We start from the raw sequence: 19,853 nt of genomic DNA, 5'->3' as shown, positions 1-19,853 counted from the left end.
ATTTCCCTAATTTCTCAAATGTGATGATAGGGCACTGGTAAGTGTGATTAAGTGTGCCCAGGGTAAGCTGGGATAGTCCTGTATTCATAAAGCACCTCGGAGTAGGAGTGCTGATCTAGGACTAGTTTTGCCTTCCAAATCATGACAAATAAAATTACATAGACGGGAGGGACCTGATCCTAGGTCAGCACTACTACTGTAAGATGCTTTGTGAATACAGGCCCAGGTGTATATATAAAGTCAGCACTGTGGAGGATCCATTCTGTTGAGGATGGGACGAGCTGCCTCTCTACCCTGCAGGAGAGGAACCACCTATGTCACAGAGATCTATGAGTGGTTAAGGTAAGACTTGTATCTAATTGTATCTACATTCAAAATATCAATTTGTGCTTTAAAGATCTTAATTGATTGTTCTTTTAAGGACTTTGAAGTTAAATATTGATTTTGTCTGGTTAATGAATGATGGCAATCAACTAGATGGGTTGGTTGTTTAGCAAAAAAACTGATGCGTGCTCAACTATGGGGCAACACAGACGGGGTTGGATTTGATTGTTGGCAACATGTAACTATATTTTGTCTTCAATGTTTATTGAAAACGTAAATAAATGTGCACAGTGAGCACTTGTTGTCTCTCAAATACATTGTTTCAGTTGTTTTTTTAGCTAGCCAGCAAATGTTTTGCCATATTAGCATAGACTTGAAATCAGTCAAAACAGCTAAAAACAAGACATGGTATCAACAACATAAAACTAGCTTCTTGTCATTGTTGCTAGCTATCGGGCCATCCAGAATCACAACATCACACAGACTTCTGCCCCATTGAAGTGTTTATAGATAACCACTTAGAAAAGTGACCATAAAAACCAAAACCCATTCAACTAAAGGCAAGAAAAGCAATCTACTGTATTACACATTGAACCTCATGTAGATTTAGAAATCCATTGAACAGTTTGATGACAAAAGTATTTAAAATTATAAGTCTATTTCAGAAAAGGACAGTGAAAAGTAAAATTGTACACTTCTGTTAAAAGTCTCAAATAGCTACAATTGTTTGCAATTTTCCATCAATCTTTTGCTGGACTGCTTAAATAGAAGTGTCCTGAAATGGCTTCCCACTGGACACTGGTTGAATCAACGTTGTTTCCACATCATTACAATAACATGAGTTTGAACCAACCTGGAATAGATGCTGAATTGACGTCTGTGCCCAGTGGGTTATCAGTGATAGTTTAGCCTAATTACCCTAACACTCACCTGCCAGGATGTAAAGAAGCCTTCAGCCATATTAAACCACTCCAGGTTATTAAAGAGCCAGTGTTGGAGCTGTTTTTTTTTTACTTAGCTGTCTCAGGCACTGCATCTCAGTGCAAGAGGCGTCACTAAAGTACCTGGTTTGAATCCAGGCTGCATCCCATCAGGCCGTGATTGGGAGTCCCATTGGACGGCGCACAATTGTCCCAGCATTGTCCGGGTTTGGCCGGTGTAGGCCGTCATTATAAATAATAATTAGTGAACTGACCTGCCAAGTTAAATAAATAATAATACATGTAAATCCATTATTCACGATACAGTTGAGTCTATATAATTTTACACTGCTGATTGATGAGATCTACTTTTATAATTAAGCGGAGTAAATCTTTTCATTTTAAAACATTTTTGTCTGTGTTCTTTCTTTGGTTGTGTTTATTTGTGATAGAACATTTATGAATGAGTGCCCTAGTGGACTGATCACTCTGCATGAGTTCCGGAGACACTTCTGTAAGGGTACTGTGGGCAATGAGTCAGCTGAGTATGCGGAGCAGATATTCCGTACCTTGGATAATAATGGGGTAGGCACCAAAAACAAACTTTTCTCATCTTTACGTCTTTTTACGTTTCTTATCTTTAATTCTTTCCCGTCTGAAAATCTGAAAAGTGTTAGCCATCCTTAAAACAGACTGCATATCAGCTCTGTATAGGTGCACTGCTATTAACATATTTCTTTACAAAATAATGGAAATAATTTACATTGTGTACCTGTGTAGTATCACACTAACTATTCTATAACAACATTGTATTAATATGTTGCTAGTAAGTTAGAAATGTACTGCAAATCATTTCCTGGTAATTGCATAGTAGTGGAATTAAACATTATTTGGTTATTGCACAAGTGGAATAGGGAACAGGCGTTACCACACAGGTATAAGGGAAACTTAGTGTAAAGATTTACTGGAATGCTTATCACTGTGTGTGAAACTGAGGTTCTGTGGTTATCCACAGGATGGGGTTGTTGACTTCCGGGAGTATGTGAAAGCCATCAGTATGCTGATTGAAGGTACCCCAGTGGAGAAACTACGCTGGTCCTTTAAACTCTATGATAAAGACAAAGATGGAGCCATATCACGCAGGGAGATGCTGGAGATCATGCAGGTAGGTCCTAACCATAGATATATAACATAATACATTATATTTCATTTTGTGGTTCCAACTGGAAGGTGCAATGCTAGGACACAGTGGGAGGATGCAAATTGAACAATGTTACTGTTCTTTACCTTTACTCAAAAAATATTTGCTCAAAATCAGATTACCTCTCAGGATAATTCATGACTGGAATTTGTGTGGCTGCTGTGGGAGCCTACTGGCACTGCATTGCACTGGCAGTGGCACTTGCCCTAGCTGCATTCATAGCAGACATAACTGTGCTGGTTGTTATTCACTAGATGGCGCTAGATGTCCAATTTCACAACAATGTGTATGGTCTCTGTTTACAGGCTGTGTACAAGATGAGCGTGGCAGCCTCACTCACCAAGCCTAACCCGCTTACAGCTGAGGAGTGCACCAACAGGATATTTGCAAGATTGGATAAAGACAACAATGGTGAGGACTGCACAGAAACCATTCCAAAACACACATTATCCTAATTTACGGTTATAAAACTTTTAGCATCCTCAGCTGGTTACCTATTGCTGCCATTATTCTGCTTCTACTGTAATCATCCAGCCCTGCCTTGAACTCTATGTTCTGGGACTTGTGATTGTATCTTAGTCTTGTGAGTGTGCAGCCAATACAAGGCTGTAAACATATTTTTTATTATTCTATTCTATTCAGCCATCATCAGCCTGGAGGAGTTCATCGAGGGGGCCCTGGATGATGAGTGGATAAGGGAAATGCTGGAGTGTGACCCCAACATTGTGAAGGTTGAGAGGCCCCCCAAGGGCCACATCTTGCTTTAGTAAGGACAGACAGAGAGGTGCTGTGGATCCAGAGTTTTGTTTCATTCTACCTTGGATGTCAGCTGATGAACTGAACTGGGCTGAGACAATATATGTAATCTAGCTATATTTGTAATGCTTCAACTGTTTCCAAAAGCCAAAACTACATCAAAGTGTTTACATGGTGTTACAGGTCTTAAGCGCATTTCTATAGCCTACTACCATTTCTGAACAAAATGCCATTCTATTAATTAGGTCTAAGATGTGATTTATTTTCTTACTTTGTGTAAGCTATACATATTTATTTGATTTTTTTGCCGTTTTATTCTGTCCTCACACTATTTAAAAAGGCTCATTAGTGTTTTCTAGCTGACATTCATTTCACATTATGTAGTTTTACTCTGTCCTCTTGTATAACAACACTTATTTTAGCAGTGTCTGTGTCTGAGACATACTACAAGCCAAATAAAATGTGTGGGAAATGGCATCTTAGTTATCCCTTATATTTATGAGCAGAAAGAAGGATTATAAAACACTGACATTTGTAAAGTAACGATGAAATACATTTACAGACAATTTCACTTAGGCTAATTCTGTGCCCCCGTCAGACCACATGGGAACATCTTGCTTTTTCAAAGTTGATTGGCAGGCACCTCCCAAACACGGAAAAGATCCCAGAGAAATGACTCTTCCCAAACCAATCCAATCGGGAGCGGGGCGGGATGTATATTCAATGACGTTTCCACTTTCCAACTTTCCACTCAACTCCCATTTTTGACATGGCGTAGGGAAGAGGCAACGCAGCGGGCAGGCATTGTAGCGGGAAAACCGCGATCAGTTGATAAAGTAGAGGAATTTCTATGTTTTTATTTCAGTAGGTTGATATACATTTGCAAGTTGTAACTAAGAGTCAAGCAGAGTTTAGGTAAGTGCGACATTTACGCAGTTTTGTATCCATCAAACTCTGTCTTATTGCGTAGCGTCTGCTGTGATTCAACGCAGAAGTTGGCAACAACGTTGACAGACGTTGTAATGTTACTGTTATCCGTCTCGTTCTAATCTTTGCCATTTTAATAATGGCATTGTTTCAATATTATCTTTGCACGTTGATTTATTTGCCAGGGAACTTGTCTTAATCATTTTCGAGTAATTGCTTCTACAGTTATTTGCCTTCAGACAGCATTTATTTTGATCCAGTGAATGCATTTCGCCTACGTCAAAGGAGTTTGTTCCAGTGAAAAGTTTTAATAATTAAAACCTAAGATACAATGTAGTCAGCAACGTGGCTTGTCCCTACATTGCTTTTGTTAGGTTTGAAGTATTATAACATTTCACTACAGACAGCTTTGAGATGCTTTCAAACACTTGCTGCCATTCATCAATAGCATGTTAACGATTTCGCAACACAGACAGCAGTGTTTTTACAGATTGCCCGGAATGTTCTCACCCAGATTCAGCTTGATAACTTTTCTCTAACCTTACAGGGTAGAGTTTATAGACCTAGACACAATCTCAACTGTAACTAATGCTTTTCGTGGTTTGTTTTGGTTGATTGCTCATTGCTCCAATCCAGACAGTAGTCAAGTCAACTGTGATATTGACATGTTCTATTCTGTTATATATTTTTTTAAATGTCTTAGTTAATATTTCTGCATTGGCTTTTCGGGTAGAGAATGCATCTCAAAAGGAGTCTACTGCAGCTAATAGCCAACTAGTCAAAGACAACACATTTTGTTGTTGTCACTCACAGATGTTGGGCAAATTGAGGTAATGATTAGTTTGCCCCATATTCAGAGCACTGGTCTCCTCCTGTCTTTTTCCACAGATGTCCAACCCTGGTTCAAAAGTCAGGGAACCCCTTCATGTCAGAGGTTGTTCTCCTCTACACTGCACAATAGCAAATAGAAGTCGACGGTAAAATCAATCAGTTCAATGGCGTCCTTGGTATGTTCTCTTCTTATCAGGCATAGGTTACTTGGCTTTTGAGTATGACCTGTTCTAGAGCGGCCAAAATGGAATGCTATTTTTTTTTATTCCAAACTTGAACAACTGCTGAGTAATGTTAAAATAATGTCATTCATGCTACTTAAAAGAGTAACTATAAGTCCTCCAACCAACTGAACAAGGCATGCATGTGGCGAAACATAGACACTTCAGAACTCTGTAAAAAAAAAAATGTATTCAGATGCTTGTCATCACATTCAAACTATTTATTTTAGCTGACAGCTGTCTCTGATTTTCTCTGAAGCTTCATACTTTTTTGTTTTTGTAGCTCTTGTCTTGCACCATGTGCACATAAAAATGCCATAGAGATGCAGTATTTTTTACAGTAAACTAAGCTATATAGAGACATAGGGGAAGGCCCCTTTTGATCATTAGCTTTTAACCATTCATATAGTTGTGTGGGGTATAAAATGTGTGATATATTTTGCCCCCTCACCCAGACCAGGTTTGAAATAGCTGGGAGTTTATATCAGATCAGCCAGTGTCCTAGAGGCTGCCTGCCCTGGATGGCTTGACTGCATCTCCTGCCTGTGGAGAATAGAAATGCCATGATTACATGCAGGTGGGAATAACTCTGGACAGCTCTGAACTTGAGGACATCACAGGTGTAAATAGCAATTTGTTGCCATACTGGCACTGTGTGTGTGGCACGTACATTGACATATATAAATGGGGCATTTACAATAGAGAAATATACTAAAGAAAATCACATGTTGATTGATTGGGGAACCAAGTGTACAGTAAAGACACAGCTAGACCACAGCTAATACTGCATACTAAAATAAGGTGCTGAATAGCAAGAGCATGGCATGAAGTGAAAAAACTACTTTTCTGACAGTCAAGATCCAGGTAACCTCTAGTTCGCTGTCACATAATATTGTGATTACCTTCTCTATCATTCATCCTCAGTACAGATGTCTGTCTTTGCTATTTCCTGTGCTGGGGAGTACATTCCTTCTTTGAGCTAAGAGGAGAAGATCATAGGGTAAGAAAGCTAGGCTCAAAGTGGGTCAAACAGACTCAGTTCTGAGTTGTTAATGTGTAAAAGTGGTTTATTCAAGGCATATGTCTCAAGAAATGAAATCCTAGGAGGAAAGCCAAGTGTATCTATGAAGAATGTCTTTGGTGGATCCAGCTCTGGCTGAATCAGATGTTTATGATTGAGTATTGTTAGATGTTCTATTATTTTAACATTGACTGGGTCAACAGTACTGTCCCTCCCTCCCTGGCTGTCTGTCAGAATACTGTGCAGCACACATGGGGATCGGTGCCAAGATCGTAAATTCCTCTCTACTATGCGGAGCTCTTTATTGCCAGAGAAACAACACATAGCAATGCATTTCAGCTTAGTCTCTTGGGATTCAGAGCCAGCTCCCAGAGTTGCATGGCTGCCATAAATGCTTATTTTCTTCCCAGACGAGTGGCCCTCAGGCTAGTGTTTTTCTGAAGCATGTGCCAAGAGAGGGTTTTCTCTCTGTTAGTCAGACAGGCAGAGTTCAGCATAGGACAGGGGTTTGTATGCTGTGCTCATCAGGGAACGCGGGGGAAATCGCTTTAAAACGCTTCGCCACTGAAATTAAAATGAGCATTTCTTATTGTCCAGGTTGTCCCTTCTTGTTTTAGTCCATTTTCTTCCATTTGGTGACAAATTAATGCGACCCAGGATGTGCTTGGTGCTCTGTGGTGTGCAGAGGATGGGTTGTGATGCTTTCTCAGCCTGAAGGGCCCAAAGCTGGATCTGAAAAGCCATTAGTGAGATGATTACATGCCTGAAGTTGCTTCTTGAGGACAATAGTGTTTGTGAGTGACTGTTGAGCAATGTTTTTACTCAGTACAGTAGGTCTGAAAAGCATATTCAATCAGACAACTGCCATTACTGTGCAGTGTTGCCGCTTGGTATTGTCATTGTGATTTCTTTGCAACCGTCCCTAGAGTCTTTGTGTTTGTCAGTTCAAACCCCCTTCAGCATCAACAACAGTTGATCTTGTGTCTTCTTGCACTTAGTAGTTATGGAACACACTAGGTTTTTCTCAATATGCATGCTACCGTGCACCACACGCTCATGCTCCTAGTGCATTCTCCGAGGATGTTCTCTTGAGTACATCCTTGTGTGCATAAAACATTACATTTGAGAAGCACTCTCACTCCTACTGTATTACCTCACTCTGCACCTCCCCATTCACTGGGTCGCAAGATAGCAATTCTTTGTAGCCAGCCAGCCCTATTGACTTGCTATGGACTTACCCATTCACTGAACCTTCTTCCAGCCAGAACAATGGCAACAATAGTCAAAATAAGATATACACAAAGCAAATGTTTTGAAAAAAATGACCTAAAACTAATGTTATGTAAGGTAGATGTCAATTCTTTGTGGGTAGCTAGCTAACTAACAATTATTTGTGGCTATCTGGCAAGCTAACAGTAGTAGCTAGCTAGTTAGCCCCATTGACTTACTATGGGCTTGCGATCTACGCACACTACGGTGGGTATTGTAGGCAGGTAAAGATGTCAAAATTTAAATGGCATGTATTTATTAACATATCAAGATCAACTATTGTAGTCGGGCAACATATGAGATGTGAATAGGCAACATTTCATTCCAAAGTTGGCGTGTATACTGTCTCGCTTCAGCTCAATGTCTGCCATTGATTTCAAGAAATGTTGTGAAATTCTTTGTGGTTGGGGCATATTTCTGGGCATACTTTCAGTTGAAGCTTGCATTGATGCATGCTTCAAAATATGTACAAACTGAGTACGCATTCGAGAAGTGCCCGCCGTGTTCTATTTCGCATACTTTCATTTGGACCATTCCGTGCTCTAATTTGCGTGTTTGGAGAATGGCAGTATGCATTTTGAGAAACACCCGCTGAGGCCTAGATGACTTTCAAATTATTTCAAATAGTATTTGAACCCATGTCAGGCTGGCTGCAGACAGTTGTTCATGAGCGATGAGTGGAACATAGCTGCAGAGTAAGCATTACCTCCATTAAGCATGCTTTGTTAGGAAGTCTTGTCGAGCTGTTGCGTACACAACACTAACACATTGAATGCATAGAGGCCTTGGAGGATGATTTAATGTCAGAACCGCTCAGATGGAAGTGTTCAGACATGATTCCTGAACTTGTGAACTTAAAGTGGATGACAAGTGGGCAGCAAGCTTCAGAGCAGTGAGCACATCTGGTGTGGAGATGCCTGTCTGTTTGAAGTGTGAGGGGCCAAGTGTTTGGCAGGTGTCAGCCAGGCAGGCCACTATTTGTCTTCAGGGATGTGCTGAAATAGGGGTTTTGAGTTGGGCTACATCACAGATTGTGTCTTTGACTTTGATTGAATAGCATCATGAGACATTGTAAACAAATTGCTCCCGCAGAAAGGATGCAGGACATGTGCAGTCTTAGCTGTGGATTGTTACGGCTGTTGGCTCTGTGACGTTGTGGCTTAGTATATCTTAGCCTTACTGTTAATTGATCAGATTCTAGTTTTTCCATGGTTCCTCCAATGCACAGTGAGAACACTGCTATCACTAATAGCCTCAACCTTTCATTTTTTTTCTGGATTGTGCTGAGTCGAGTGCAGTCTACCATCTAATTCTGTTTGTCTGACATGTGAAGAGACAAAATAAAAGCAGACTTGTGGACAAATTCCACCTTGAGACAAGTCAAGTTAATTCTCCACTTGCCCTCTGTGATTCTCTGAAGCTTTGTATGTCTGCAGCTTAGGCTAAATCAGTGAAGATGCAACTTTTTACAAATAAACAGGACTGACTTTTGTTATATGCTCTATTGACAGTTTGTGTCACTGATGTTGATTGTCTTTTGCTCTGAAATGATTTAGTCCTATTTTTGGCCACCTGAGTTTTGGATTATTACTTTTGAAATGACTTCAACCATGAGCCTAATACAAATCCCAAATATTTAGAACTGCGTATGCTTCTGAAAGTTAATCATTTTAGAGTTACCAGAAACTCTGGAATTACATTTCAGGGGGAGATTAAAGGGTTTTAGGCTCTTGGAAGTATTTTAAAGTCATTCAAAGGATTTCTGTCAAACTTGCTGATTAGCCCCAAATTACAGTGCCTTCAGAAGTATTCATACCCCTTGACATTTATCACATTTTGTTGTAAGAGGCTGAATTTAAAATTGATTAAATTGAGATTTTCTGTCACTGACCTACACACAATACCCCATCCATGTCAGTCTTGCATCATTAAGTATTCAACCACTTTATGGCAAGCCTACAGTGCATTCAGAAAGTATTCACCTTTGGCAGTGATTAGAGCCTCAAGTCTTCTTGGGTATGATGCTATTAGCTTGGCGCACCTTGTCCCGAAGCCACTCGTGCGTTGTCTTGGCTATGTGCTTAGGGTTGTTGTCCTATTGGAAGCTGAGCCTTTGCCCCAGTCTGAGGTCCTGAGTGTTCTGGAGCAGGTTTTCATCAAGGATATCTCTTTCCCTTGATCCTGACTAGTCTCCCAGTCCCTGCCGCTGAAACATCCCCACAGCATGATGCCGCAACCACCATGCTTCACCGTAGGGATGGTGCCAGTTTTCCTCCAGACGTGACGCTTGGCATTCAGGCTAAAGAGTTCAATCTGGGTTTCATCAGACCAGAGTATCTTGTTTCTCATGGTCTGAGAGTCCTTTAGGTGACTTGTGGCAAACCCCAAGCGGGCTGTCATGTGCCTTTTACTGAGGAGTGGCTTCAGCCTGGCCACTCAGCCATTAAGGCCTGATTGTTGGAGTCCTGTAGAGATGGTTGTCCTTCTGGAAGGTTCCCTCATCTCCACAGAGGAACTCTGGAGATCAGTCAGAGTGAACATCGGGTTTTTGGTCACCTCCCTGACCAAGGCCGTTCTCCCCCGAATGCCCAGTTTAGCCTGGAGGCCAGCTCTAGGAAGAGTCTAGGTGGTTCCAAACTTCTTCCATTTAAGAATGGTGGAGGGCACTGTGTTCTTGGGGACCTTCAATGCTGCAGACATTTTGTGGTACCCTTCCCTAGATCTGTGCCTTGACATAATCCAGTCTCGGAGGTCTACAGACAATTCTTTCAACTTCATGGCTTGTTTTTTGCTCTGACATGCACTGTCAACTGTGGGACCTTTCCAATCAGGCCTGATCATCGACAACGACGAGACAGAGACCTGGCCGTGTGGTGCCAGGACAACAACCTCTCCCTCAACGTGATCAAGACAAATGAGATGATTATGGACTACAGGAAAAGGAAGACCAAGCACGCACCCATTCTCATCGACATGGCTGTAGTGGAACAGGTTGAAAGGGCACAACAAAACAGGAGACTGAAAAGATTTGGCATGGGTCCTCAGATCCTAAAAAAAAAGCCAGACTACGGTTTGCAACTGCACATGGGAACAAAGATCGTACTTTTTGGAGAAATGTCCTCTGGTCTGATGAAACAAAAATGGAACTGTTTGGCCATAATGACCATCGTTATGTTTGGAGGAAAAAGTGGGAGGCTTGCAAGCCGAAGAACAACATCCCAACCGTGAAGCATGGGGGTGGCAGCATCGTGTTGTGGGGATGCTTTGCTGCAGGAGGGATTGCTGCACTTCACAAAATAGATTGCATCATGAAGGAAGAAGTTGCTTCATTATATCCACATCAATATCTCAAGACATCAGTCAGGAAGTTAAAGCTTGGTCGCAAATGGGTCTTCTAAATGGACAATGACCCCAAGCATACTGCCAAAGTTGTGGCAAAATGGCCTGACAACAAAGTCAAGGCATTGGAGTGGCCATCACAAAGCCCTGACCTCAATCCCTTGAATGTATTAGCAGAACTGAAAAATTGTGTGTGAGCAAGGAGGTCTACAAACCTGACTCAGTTACACCAGCTCTGTCAGGAGGAATGGGCCCAACTTATTGTGGGAAGCTTGTGGAAGGCTACCCAGAACATTTGACCCAAGTTAAACAATTTTAAAGGCAATGCTACCAAATACTAATTGAGTGTATGTAAACGTCTGACCTACTGGGAATGTGATGAAAGAAATAAAAGCTGAATAATAATCAATGAATAATCAATAATTCTCTATTATTCTGACATTTCACATTCTCAAAATAAAGTGGTGATCCTAACTGACCTAAAACAGGGAATGTTTTCTAGGATTAAATGTCAGGAATTATGAAAAACTGAGTTTAAATGTATTTGTCTAAGGTGTATGTCAACTTCCGACTCCAACTATGTAATTATAAATAAGTTGACGCTCAACTACTGTATGACTCTTTCCACATGCAACTGAAACGGTTGAAAGCTACAATTAATTTTATTACACCTGACAATACTGCAGAGTAATTTAAAGCCATTTGCAAATAACAAGTTGGATGCTTTGCAAAACACATACTTTACCATGTTTGAAGGGATAGTTTTTTAATAATACAAACTAACATGAAACTCTATATTAACTATATTCGACTACCTCAAGTATTTGAAAAGTTTGTATTTTCAAATAAACTACAACTTTTTTCTGCCCAGGTCTGGTGCCAAGTCGTCAGACGAGTATCATAACGGATATGAGCAATTGTCCTGATACAATTATGATCAGAGTTTTTTTTAATTTGATTTTATCCTTGATCAGGAACGCCTCTGGGTGACTGGCAAACCTGTCTGCCCACTGCAAATTGAGGACACAGACACACACACACCCCTCTGCACACTGTTATTAATCCGCAGCTTGTTTAAATCTATAAACATGCAGGAAGAATATTTTGCCAACCTCCTAGTTAGGCATATTAAAACACTTAAGTGTTTTACGATCATGAGTATGATCTGATCCGACTATCAACTGTCATTACGGATACAATTATGAATATGAGTATGGCCACGTCGACACACCCCTAGTAAGGCAACAGCCGGTGAAGGAAAGCTCTCAGGAGTGTGTGACTCGAGTGGAGTATCACAGGCTCTGGAGAACACTGCACTGTGTGAGTGGGTCAGTGGGATGATTGAAGTGGGCAGGACCACATCGACTCAAATCGTAAAGCAGTGTCCTAACATGCTGGACAGTTGAACTGATGGACTGATTCATTTTGAAAGTAATTTTGACATAGAAAAGGCCTGTATTGTTACTTGCATTGATGAAGATTGTCAGAGCTGATATCGTGTGTGTGTGTGCGCAGCCTTTTGATCGGGAAGCTAGACTGAAAGAATGGCCCTGCTGTGCTTTTTTGGCATTTGTACAATCTATGGCCCAGAAGATGTTTCCTCACTGGTCTCCAAAACAAAGTGTCCAGTGTCCATAGCGGCAGCTCACTCAGTGCAATAAGTAGGGTAAATGTCTTAGTTCTTATCCTAAATGTGTCCAATGACCCACACCTGACAGGGTTACCCAGGGAACACAGGAAGGGCTGAACTTTGGCCAACATTTCACCTCAAGCACAACAAGGAAATCCTATTTCTCATTTGGATGTGAATATGAACCCCACCTCCTGCCTGTATTAAAACAACTGTGTCCGTGTTTGAACAGAAGCAACCACTTTAAGAGTGGGGAGAAAAGAAAAGGGGCTACTTGTGATGCTGCCGCACATTTACATTGTTTGTTAAATCCTCCTTATGTGAGGGTCTTGTTCCAGCCAATACGGTGTGTGAGTTTTCATTTTCTTATTAATTATGAGTCTTAAACATGTGCACCCGTGGAAAAAAACAACAACTCCCTATTACTGATTGTTGTTATGTACAGTCTCATTCAACCTGGAGTACTTCTCACAACACTACATGTCTTCTCTTCCTGGCCAAACTCTCTAACAGCTAAATCTATAATAAAATAGGTGTACAATGTGTCATTTGAGAGTGTTTTCTCCTTTCATCCACTGAAGAATTTCCATCCCATTGCCTCTGTGCAGACTGGGTGTAATTTCTGGGTGGATAGCTTATGAAATGACAGGCTTATCAACAGAGCTGCGCATTGAGGTGTACAGTAGGGAGCTGCTGCGTTGCTGCTGAGGCTTTGGTTTAAGACTGCTCTGGATTTGCTACATTGCTGCTCAAAAGTTGTTTCAAAGTTTGCTACTGAATCGAAGTATTTCAGGCTATTTGTATTAACCAACAGAGCCTATGCACATCTTCAAAATCTCCCCATGATTCTGGTCCAGTAAAGCCTACACTTACAGTGCCTTCAAAGTATTCAGACCCATTGACTTTTTACACATTTTGTTACGTTACAGCCTTATTCTAGAATTGATTAAAAAAAATGTTTTCTCCCTCATCAATCTAAAGACAGTACCCCATAATGACAAAGCAAAAACAGGTTTTTTGCTCATTTATAAACATTTAAAAAAGTGATATGACATTTACATAGGTATTCAGACCCTTTACTCAGTACATTGTTGAAGCACCTTTGGCAGCGATTACAGACTCGAGTCTAATTTGGTATGACGCTACAAGCTTGGCACACAAGTATTTGGGGCAGATCCTCTCAAGCTATGTTAGGTTGGATGGGGAGCGTTGCTGACCAAGACCCTTCTCCTCCGCTTGCTCAGTTGACCTGGTGACCAGCTCTAGGAACAGTCTTGGTGGTTCCAAACTTCTTCCATTTAAGAATGATGGAGGCCACTGTGTTCTTGGGGACCTTCAATGCTGCAGAAATGTTTTGGTACCCTTCCCCAGATCTGTGCCTTGACACAATCCTGTCTCGGAGCTCTACGGACAATTCCTTCAACCTCATTGCTTGGTTTTTGCTCTGACATGCGCTGTCAACTGTGGGACCTTTTTTTTTTATATAGCCAGGTGTGTTCCTTTCCAAATCATGTCCAATCAATTGAATTTACCACAGGTGGACTCCAAGTTGTAGAACATCTCAAGGATGTCAGTGGAAACAGGATGCGCCTGAGCTCAATTTTCGAGTATCATGGCAAAGGGCCTGAATACTTATGTAAATAAGGTATCTGTTTTTAATTTGGGAACATTTCTAAAAATGGGGTGTTGTGTGTTGTGTGTAGATTGATTAGGAAATGTTTTAATGAATCCGTTTTAGGATGAGGCTGTTACGTATCAAAATGTGGGAAAAGTCTGAATACTTTCTGAAGGCATTGTGTATATAATGTGTATACTTGTAGGCAATCGGCATATCATGAATACACCGCAATCATGAACGATTCAGTTGTAGTGCTGAGCGATTGGTGCTTTTTGAAGTCTGTTTCGAATAGATTTTTACTAAATCATTTAAAAAAAGTGTCCCTGTCAATTGTGCATTCTTCTCTCCGTGTCTTCCCCATACAGCCTAGACAAGCAGGCATGCAATGGATTATGGTTATTGTACTTAATTACCATGTTTTCTGCACTAAACAATGTAGAATATTGGCCTGTTGGAAACTACAACCCCCTTCACATTGCACATTTCAGGCTTGATCTGATTTATCTCTAGAGAAACTGCATATTGAGATCACAGAACAAAATGTAATTCAAATAATTGAACCGACGTTGGTCAGTTGTTTTAAAAAAACATTTGGTTAATCGCTCAGCACTAATCAATTGTCATTTCCTTCCTTTGTCCATTTTACTTTACGTAGTTTTTCTGCCCTTGTATACACTCAGCGCCACTGTAGTACTGTAGTACTGTATTGTAGCTTCTTTATGCCGACTGACAGTGTTGCAGGACTCGCGCGTGGGCCTAAAATGTAGGCGCTCAATAAAAAATTATTTTGGTAATAAAGCTAGAGTCCTTAATTTTTCTTGGCGCTCTGGTGCTCCTAAATTACAATTCCAGGTCGCAGAGCAAAATATTTTGGCTCAGATGCGAGTAAAATGGTCGCACTGTAGAGCCCTGTGTGGTGGAGAAAATTCCATGTGAGATGCAGACCTTTCTCTAACTTGATGATGCTCCATTTGTCATGTCTCCACCATGATATTATTAACTGCAAGTCTGCACTTAGATATTTTTGTCCCCTCGAGACTTTTATTCCAGACAGTTAATATTTACTTAGGTAACCATTCTACCTAACCATGTCATTTCGTGACCGGCTAATGTCAGAAGGCATGTTTGACTAAGAGGAATCCTTTAAGTTCTTATTGTATTCTTCTTGCATAGCTAGATTTATTGGCTAGGTTTTGGCTGTGTCCTTGCATATTCTGGCTCTTGGTGATCTCGTATAATGGCTTTTGTGTCAGCAAGCCAGTAATGAGATTTCCCTGTGAAACACTGAGCCGACTGTTGACAAGAAAGCGTCACATTTCTGTGCAGGGGTTTCCTCTACTCACTTCCTACCCTTTTCGACTCTAGCTTGGCCTCCCCAGGGTTTGTTTCCATTTCATTATTTTAGATTTTCCTTTTAAAATACTTACATCTCCTTAACTGCTCTAGTGATGTAGTGATTTCATTTTTAAAGTAGGTAGGTGTAAGTAGGTCTACGAGCCTATACTTATGAGCAGCATTTTTTTTCTGATCACAGATCAGTTGATAAGAGCATGACAGAGCAATGCCCTGGTCATGGGTTCCATTCCCACAGGGATCACACAAATACAAAACTTTTACTCACTGCAACGTAAGTAAATAGTGGCATGTATTACACAACCCTAGTGGGGGAACTCCTATCCCAATTATATGTTTCCTTCAGCCGCATGATTCCCATCCAAAACATTTTGTGCATATATATAATGACATTTTGTGACATTTTGGTCTTTGGCAAGGTTTTTTTCTCGAGGCAAGCCGAAGTTCGGAGCTGGCGGCTACACCCCTTCATCGCCATTGGTCAACAGATTCTTCAATTAAGTGTTTGTCATTCAACAATAGACTTTGTTTTCGTGCACATTTTTTCTTGAGAAATACTGCACCAAACATACTTTTGGTCATGTAGTGTGGACACCTTTTTGTCGAACATCTCATTCCAAAGTCGCTGGCATTAATATGGAGTTGGTTTCCCCTTTGATGCTATAACAGCCTCCACTCTTTTGGTAAGGTTTTCCACTAGATGTTGAAACATTGCTATGGGGACTTGCATCCATTCAGCCATGAGCATTATTGAGGTCGGGCACTGATGTTTGACAATGAGGCCTGGCACGCAGTCGGCGTACTAATTCATCCCAAAGGTATTAGATGGGGTCAAGTTCTTCATTTACATTACATTTACATTTAAGTCATTTAGCAGACGCTCTTATCCAGAGCGACTTACAAATTGCACACCAGTCTCAACAAAACATTTCTGTATGGACCTCGTTTTGTGCACGGGGGCATTGACACGCTGAAACAGGAAAGGGCCTTCCCAAAACTGTTGCCACTAAGTTGGAAGCACAGAATCATCAAGAATGTCATTGTATGCCATAGCTATAAGAGTTCCCTTCACTGGAACTAAGTGGCCCAAACATGAAAAACAGCCTAGACCATTATTCCTCCTCCACCAAAATTTACAATTGGCACTATGCATTGGGGCAGGTAGCGTTTTCCTGACATCCGCCAAACCCTAATTCGACCGTCGGACTGCCAGATGGTGAAGTGTAATTCATCACTCCAGGGAAGGTGTTTCCAGTGCTCCAGAGTCCAATGGCGGCGGGATTTACACCTCTCCAGCCGACGCTTGGCATTGCGCATGGTGATCTTGGTGTGCGACTGCTCGGCCATGGAAACCCATTTTATGAAGCTCCCGGAGAACACTTCTTGTGCTGACATTGCTTCTAGAGGCAGTTTGGAACTCTGTAGTGAGTGGTGCAACCAAGGACCGAAGAATTTAACGCGGCATGCGCTTCAGCAATTGGCGGTCTCGTTCTGTGAGCTTGAGGCCTACCACTTTGCGGCTGAGCTGTTGTAGCTCCTAGACATTTCCACTTCACAATAACAGCACTTAAATTTGACCGGGGAAGAAATTTGGCGAACTGACTTGTTGGAAAGGTGGCAGTCTTTGACAGTGCCACGTTGAAAGTCCCTGAGCTCTTCAGTAAGGCCATACTCTACTGCCAATGTTTGTCTATGGAGATTGCATAGCAGTGTGCTTGATTTTTATACACCTATCAGCAACAGGTGTGGCTGAAAAGGCCAAATCCACTCATTTAAATGCGTGTCCACATACTTTTGTATACAGTACCAGTCAAGTTTGGACACATACTCCTTCAAGGGTTTTTCTTTATTTGACTATTTTCTACATTGTAGAATAATAGTGAAGACATCCAAACTATGAAATAACACATATGGAATCATTTAGTAAGCAAAAAAGGGTTAAACAAATCTAAATATATTTTAGATTCTTCAAAGTAGCCACCCTTTGCCTTGATGACCGCTTTGCACACTCTTGGCATTCTCTCAACCAGCTTCACTTGGAATGCTTTTCCAAAAGTCTTGAAGGAGTTACTATGTATGCTGAGCACTTGTTGGCACTTTTCCTTCACTCTGTGGTCAAACTCATCCCAAACCATCTGTTTGGTTGAGGTCGGGGGATTGTGGAGGCCAGGTCATCTGATGCAGCATTCATCACTCCTTCTTGGTCAAATAGCCCTTACACAGCCTGGAGGTGTGTTGGGTCGTTGTCCTGTGATAGTCCCACTAAGCACAAACCAGATGGGATGGAATATCGTTGTAGTAGCCATGCTGGTTAAGTGTGCCTTGAATTCTAAAACAAATCTGACAGTGTCACCAGCAAAGCACCCCCACACCATCACACCTTGTCTATGCTTCACGGTGGGAACCACATACATGCGGAGATCCGTTCATCTACTCTGTCTCACAAAGACACGCCGGTTGGAATCAAAAATCTCACATTTGGAGTCATCAGACTAAAGGACCGATTTCACCCTGTCTCATGTCCATTGCTTGTGTTTCTTGGCCCAGCAAGTCTCTTCTTCTTATTGGTGTCCTTTGTTAGTGGTTTCTTTGCAACAAGGCCCGATTCACAGTCTCCTCTGAACAGTTGATGTTGAGATGTGTGTTACTTGAACTCTGAAGCATTTATTTGGGCTGCAATTTCTGAGGCTGGTAACTCTACTGAACTTATCCTCTGCAGCAGAGGTAACTCTGGGTCTTCCTTTCCTGTGGCGGTCCTCATGGGAGCCAGTTTTATCATAGTGTTTTGGTTTTTGAGACTGCACATGAAGAAACTTTTAAAGTTCTTGAAATGTTCCTTGATTGACTGACCTTCATATCTTAAAGTAATGATGGACTGTCATTTCTCTTTGCTTCTTTGAGATGTTCTTGTCATTAATATTGACTTGGTCTTTTACCAAATAGGAATGTCTTTTGTATACCACCCCTACTTTGTTACAACACAGCTGATTGGCTCAAACGCATTAAAGAAATAAATTCTACAAATGAACTTTTTCCATGGCACACCTGTTAATTGAAATGCATTCCAGGTAACTACCTCATGAAGCTGGTTGATTGAATGCCAACAGTGTGCGAAGCTGTAATCAAAGCAAAGGTCATTTCAAATATAAAATATATTTAGCTTTGTTTAACAATTTTTTTTGGTTACTACATTATTCCATATGATTTCATAGTTTGGATGCTTCACTATTATTCTACAATATAGAAAATTGTAAAACTAAAGAAAAATCCTTGAATGAGTACAGTAGGTGTTTCCCAACTTGACTGGTACTGTGTAGTCAGATGTAAAATTGTGTGACTAAGATCTCCTTGTCAAAATATTAATTTCTTAGACAAAATCTGAGTATTTTGAGGAGGTACATACTGGCTACAGTAAGATGGACAAACGGTACTATAGTTCCTTTCTCAGAATGTTCAATGAAGGTCTTTTAAGGGAGTATGCGATCACACTCCTTCATCTTGCCGAACCTAACCCGAAGCATATTGAACCCTTAATGGTTCATTGTCCCTTTCTCTTTCTCTCCCAGGGTGCCCACTAAGTGTTGAAGATGATGTCTGATGCCAGTGACATGTTGGCAGCAGCTTTGGAGCAGATGGATGGGATAATAGCAGGTAAGGGTCTATTTTGCATTGACATGAGGAAGAACAAGGAGTGATCTCGCAACGTCACATTCACTGGCTCCACATTATCAGTCAGTAAGACTTGTGACTGTATTCACAGTGAGTCATTTTTTTAACTTCTAGGTCATAATAAGCTCATATGGTCAGGGGGTACCTGATCCTCTCTAGATCAGCACTCCTTCGCGGAGACGCTTGGTTAATACAGTAATTAATTTACAGTAAAATATGCGTCAAAATGCTCACTAATGGCTTGTTGGTCATACCTGGCCAAACCAGTGTAGCTCTACAACACATATTTCAACATGAGGACTAACATTTTTAGACTGGTAAATTAACCTTTTCACACATGAGTTCCAAATATCTCTAACGGTCGCCCCAGCTTGAGTTTTTTTTTAATGCGCGTGATGTCACAATGCACTCACTGTTCCAAAATGTGATCGGTACGCCACAGGACAGTTAACCAGCACTGCCCTCAAGCCAAGGCACGTTGCCTGCTAATTATCTATAGGCTATGTTTCAACTTCTCAATCTCAATTTATTTTCTAACAATTTCAAGTTTTTAACAACCGTTTGAATTAAGATGTTTTCCGCATCATTCATGTACATAGAAGTAGCCCATTTCACTGTTGGGGACAATTTCTGTTTGAGGCTTTTCTGATCCGTACAAACTTCTCTCTTCAACGAGAGGCCAAGCACTTCCCCAATGTTTTCCCAGATTGAGTATGCAGATATTTGTGCATCTCCAGGTTCTGTTTGAACAGAACCTGCGCAAACTATTATCCC

At 41.1% G+C, this 19,853-nt stretch overlaps 2 protein-coding genes across 6 annotated transcripts in view; both read left to right on the top strand.

Moving 5' to 3' along the window:
- Positions 1 to 271: 271 nt before the first annotated feature.
- Positions 272 to 3,631, top strand: si:ch211-245j22.3 (uncharacterized protein LOC563798 homolog). The gene is made up of 5 exons (XM_064952978.1): positions 272 to 342; positions 1,697 to 1,829; positions 2,260 to 2,409; positions 2,751 to 2,856; positions 3,088 to 3,631. Exons 1-5 carry the CDS (start codon positions 272 to 274, stop codon positions 3,210 to 3,212), a joined length of 585 nt encoding a protein of 194 aa, XP_064809050.1. The 3' UTR covers positions 3,213 to 3,631.
- Positions 3,632 to 3,950: 319 nt separating this feature from the next.
- The window catches only part of LOC135524233 (liprin-beta-1-like), a 76,203-nt gene continuing 60,300 nt past the window's right edge, over positions 3,951 to 19,853 (top strand). For 4 of the 5 annotated variants that reach the window (XM_064951592.1, XM_064951591.1, XM_064951590.1 and 1 more), the window contains exons 1-2: positions 3,951 to 4,116; positions 18,977 to 19,061. In XM_064951592.1, coding sequence (XP_064807664.1) covers positions 18,998 to 19,061 — 64 coding nt within the window. In that variant the 5' untranslated portion in view covers positions 3,951 to 4,116; positions 18,977 to 18,997. Of the gene's footprint in view, positions 4,117 to 5,016; positions 5,136 to 18,976; positions 19,062 to 19,853 lie in introns of all 5 variants that reach the window. The other variant, XM_064951589.1, reaches the window with a different exon arrangement.

This window comes from Oncorhynchus masou, chromosome 31 (assembly GCF_036934945.1).
Source record: "Oncorhynchus masou masou isolate Uvic2021 chromosome 31, UVic_Omas_1.1, whole genome shotgun sequence".
Lineage (NCBI taxonomy): Eukaryota > Metazoa > Chordata > Actinopteri > Salmoniformes > Salmonidae > Oncorhynchus > Oncorhynchus masou.
This window is presented reverse-complemented; position numbering and strand designations above follow the sequence as displayed.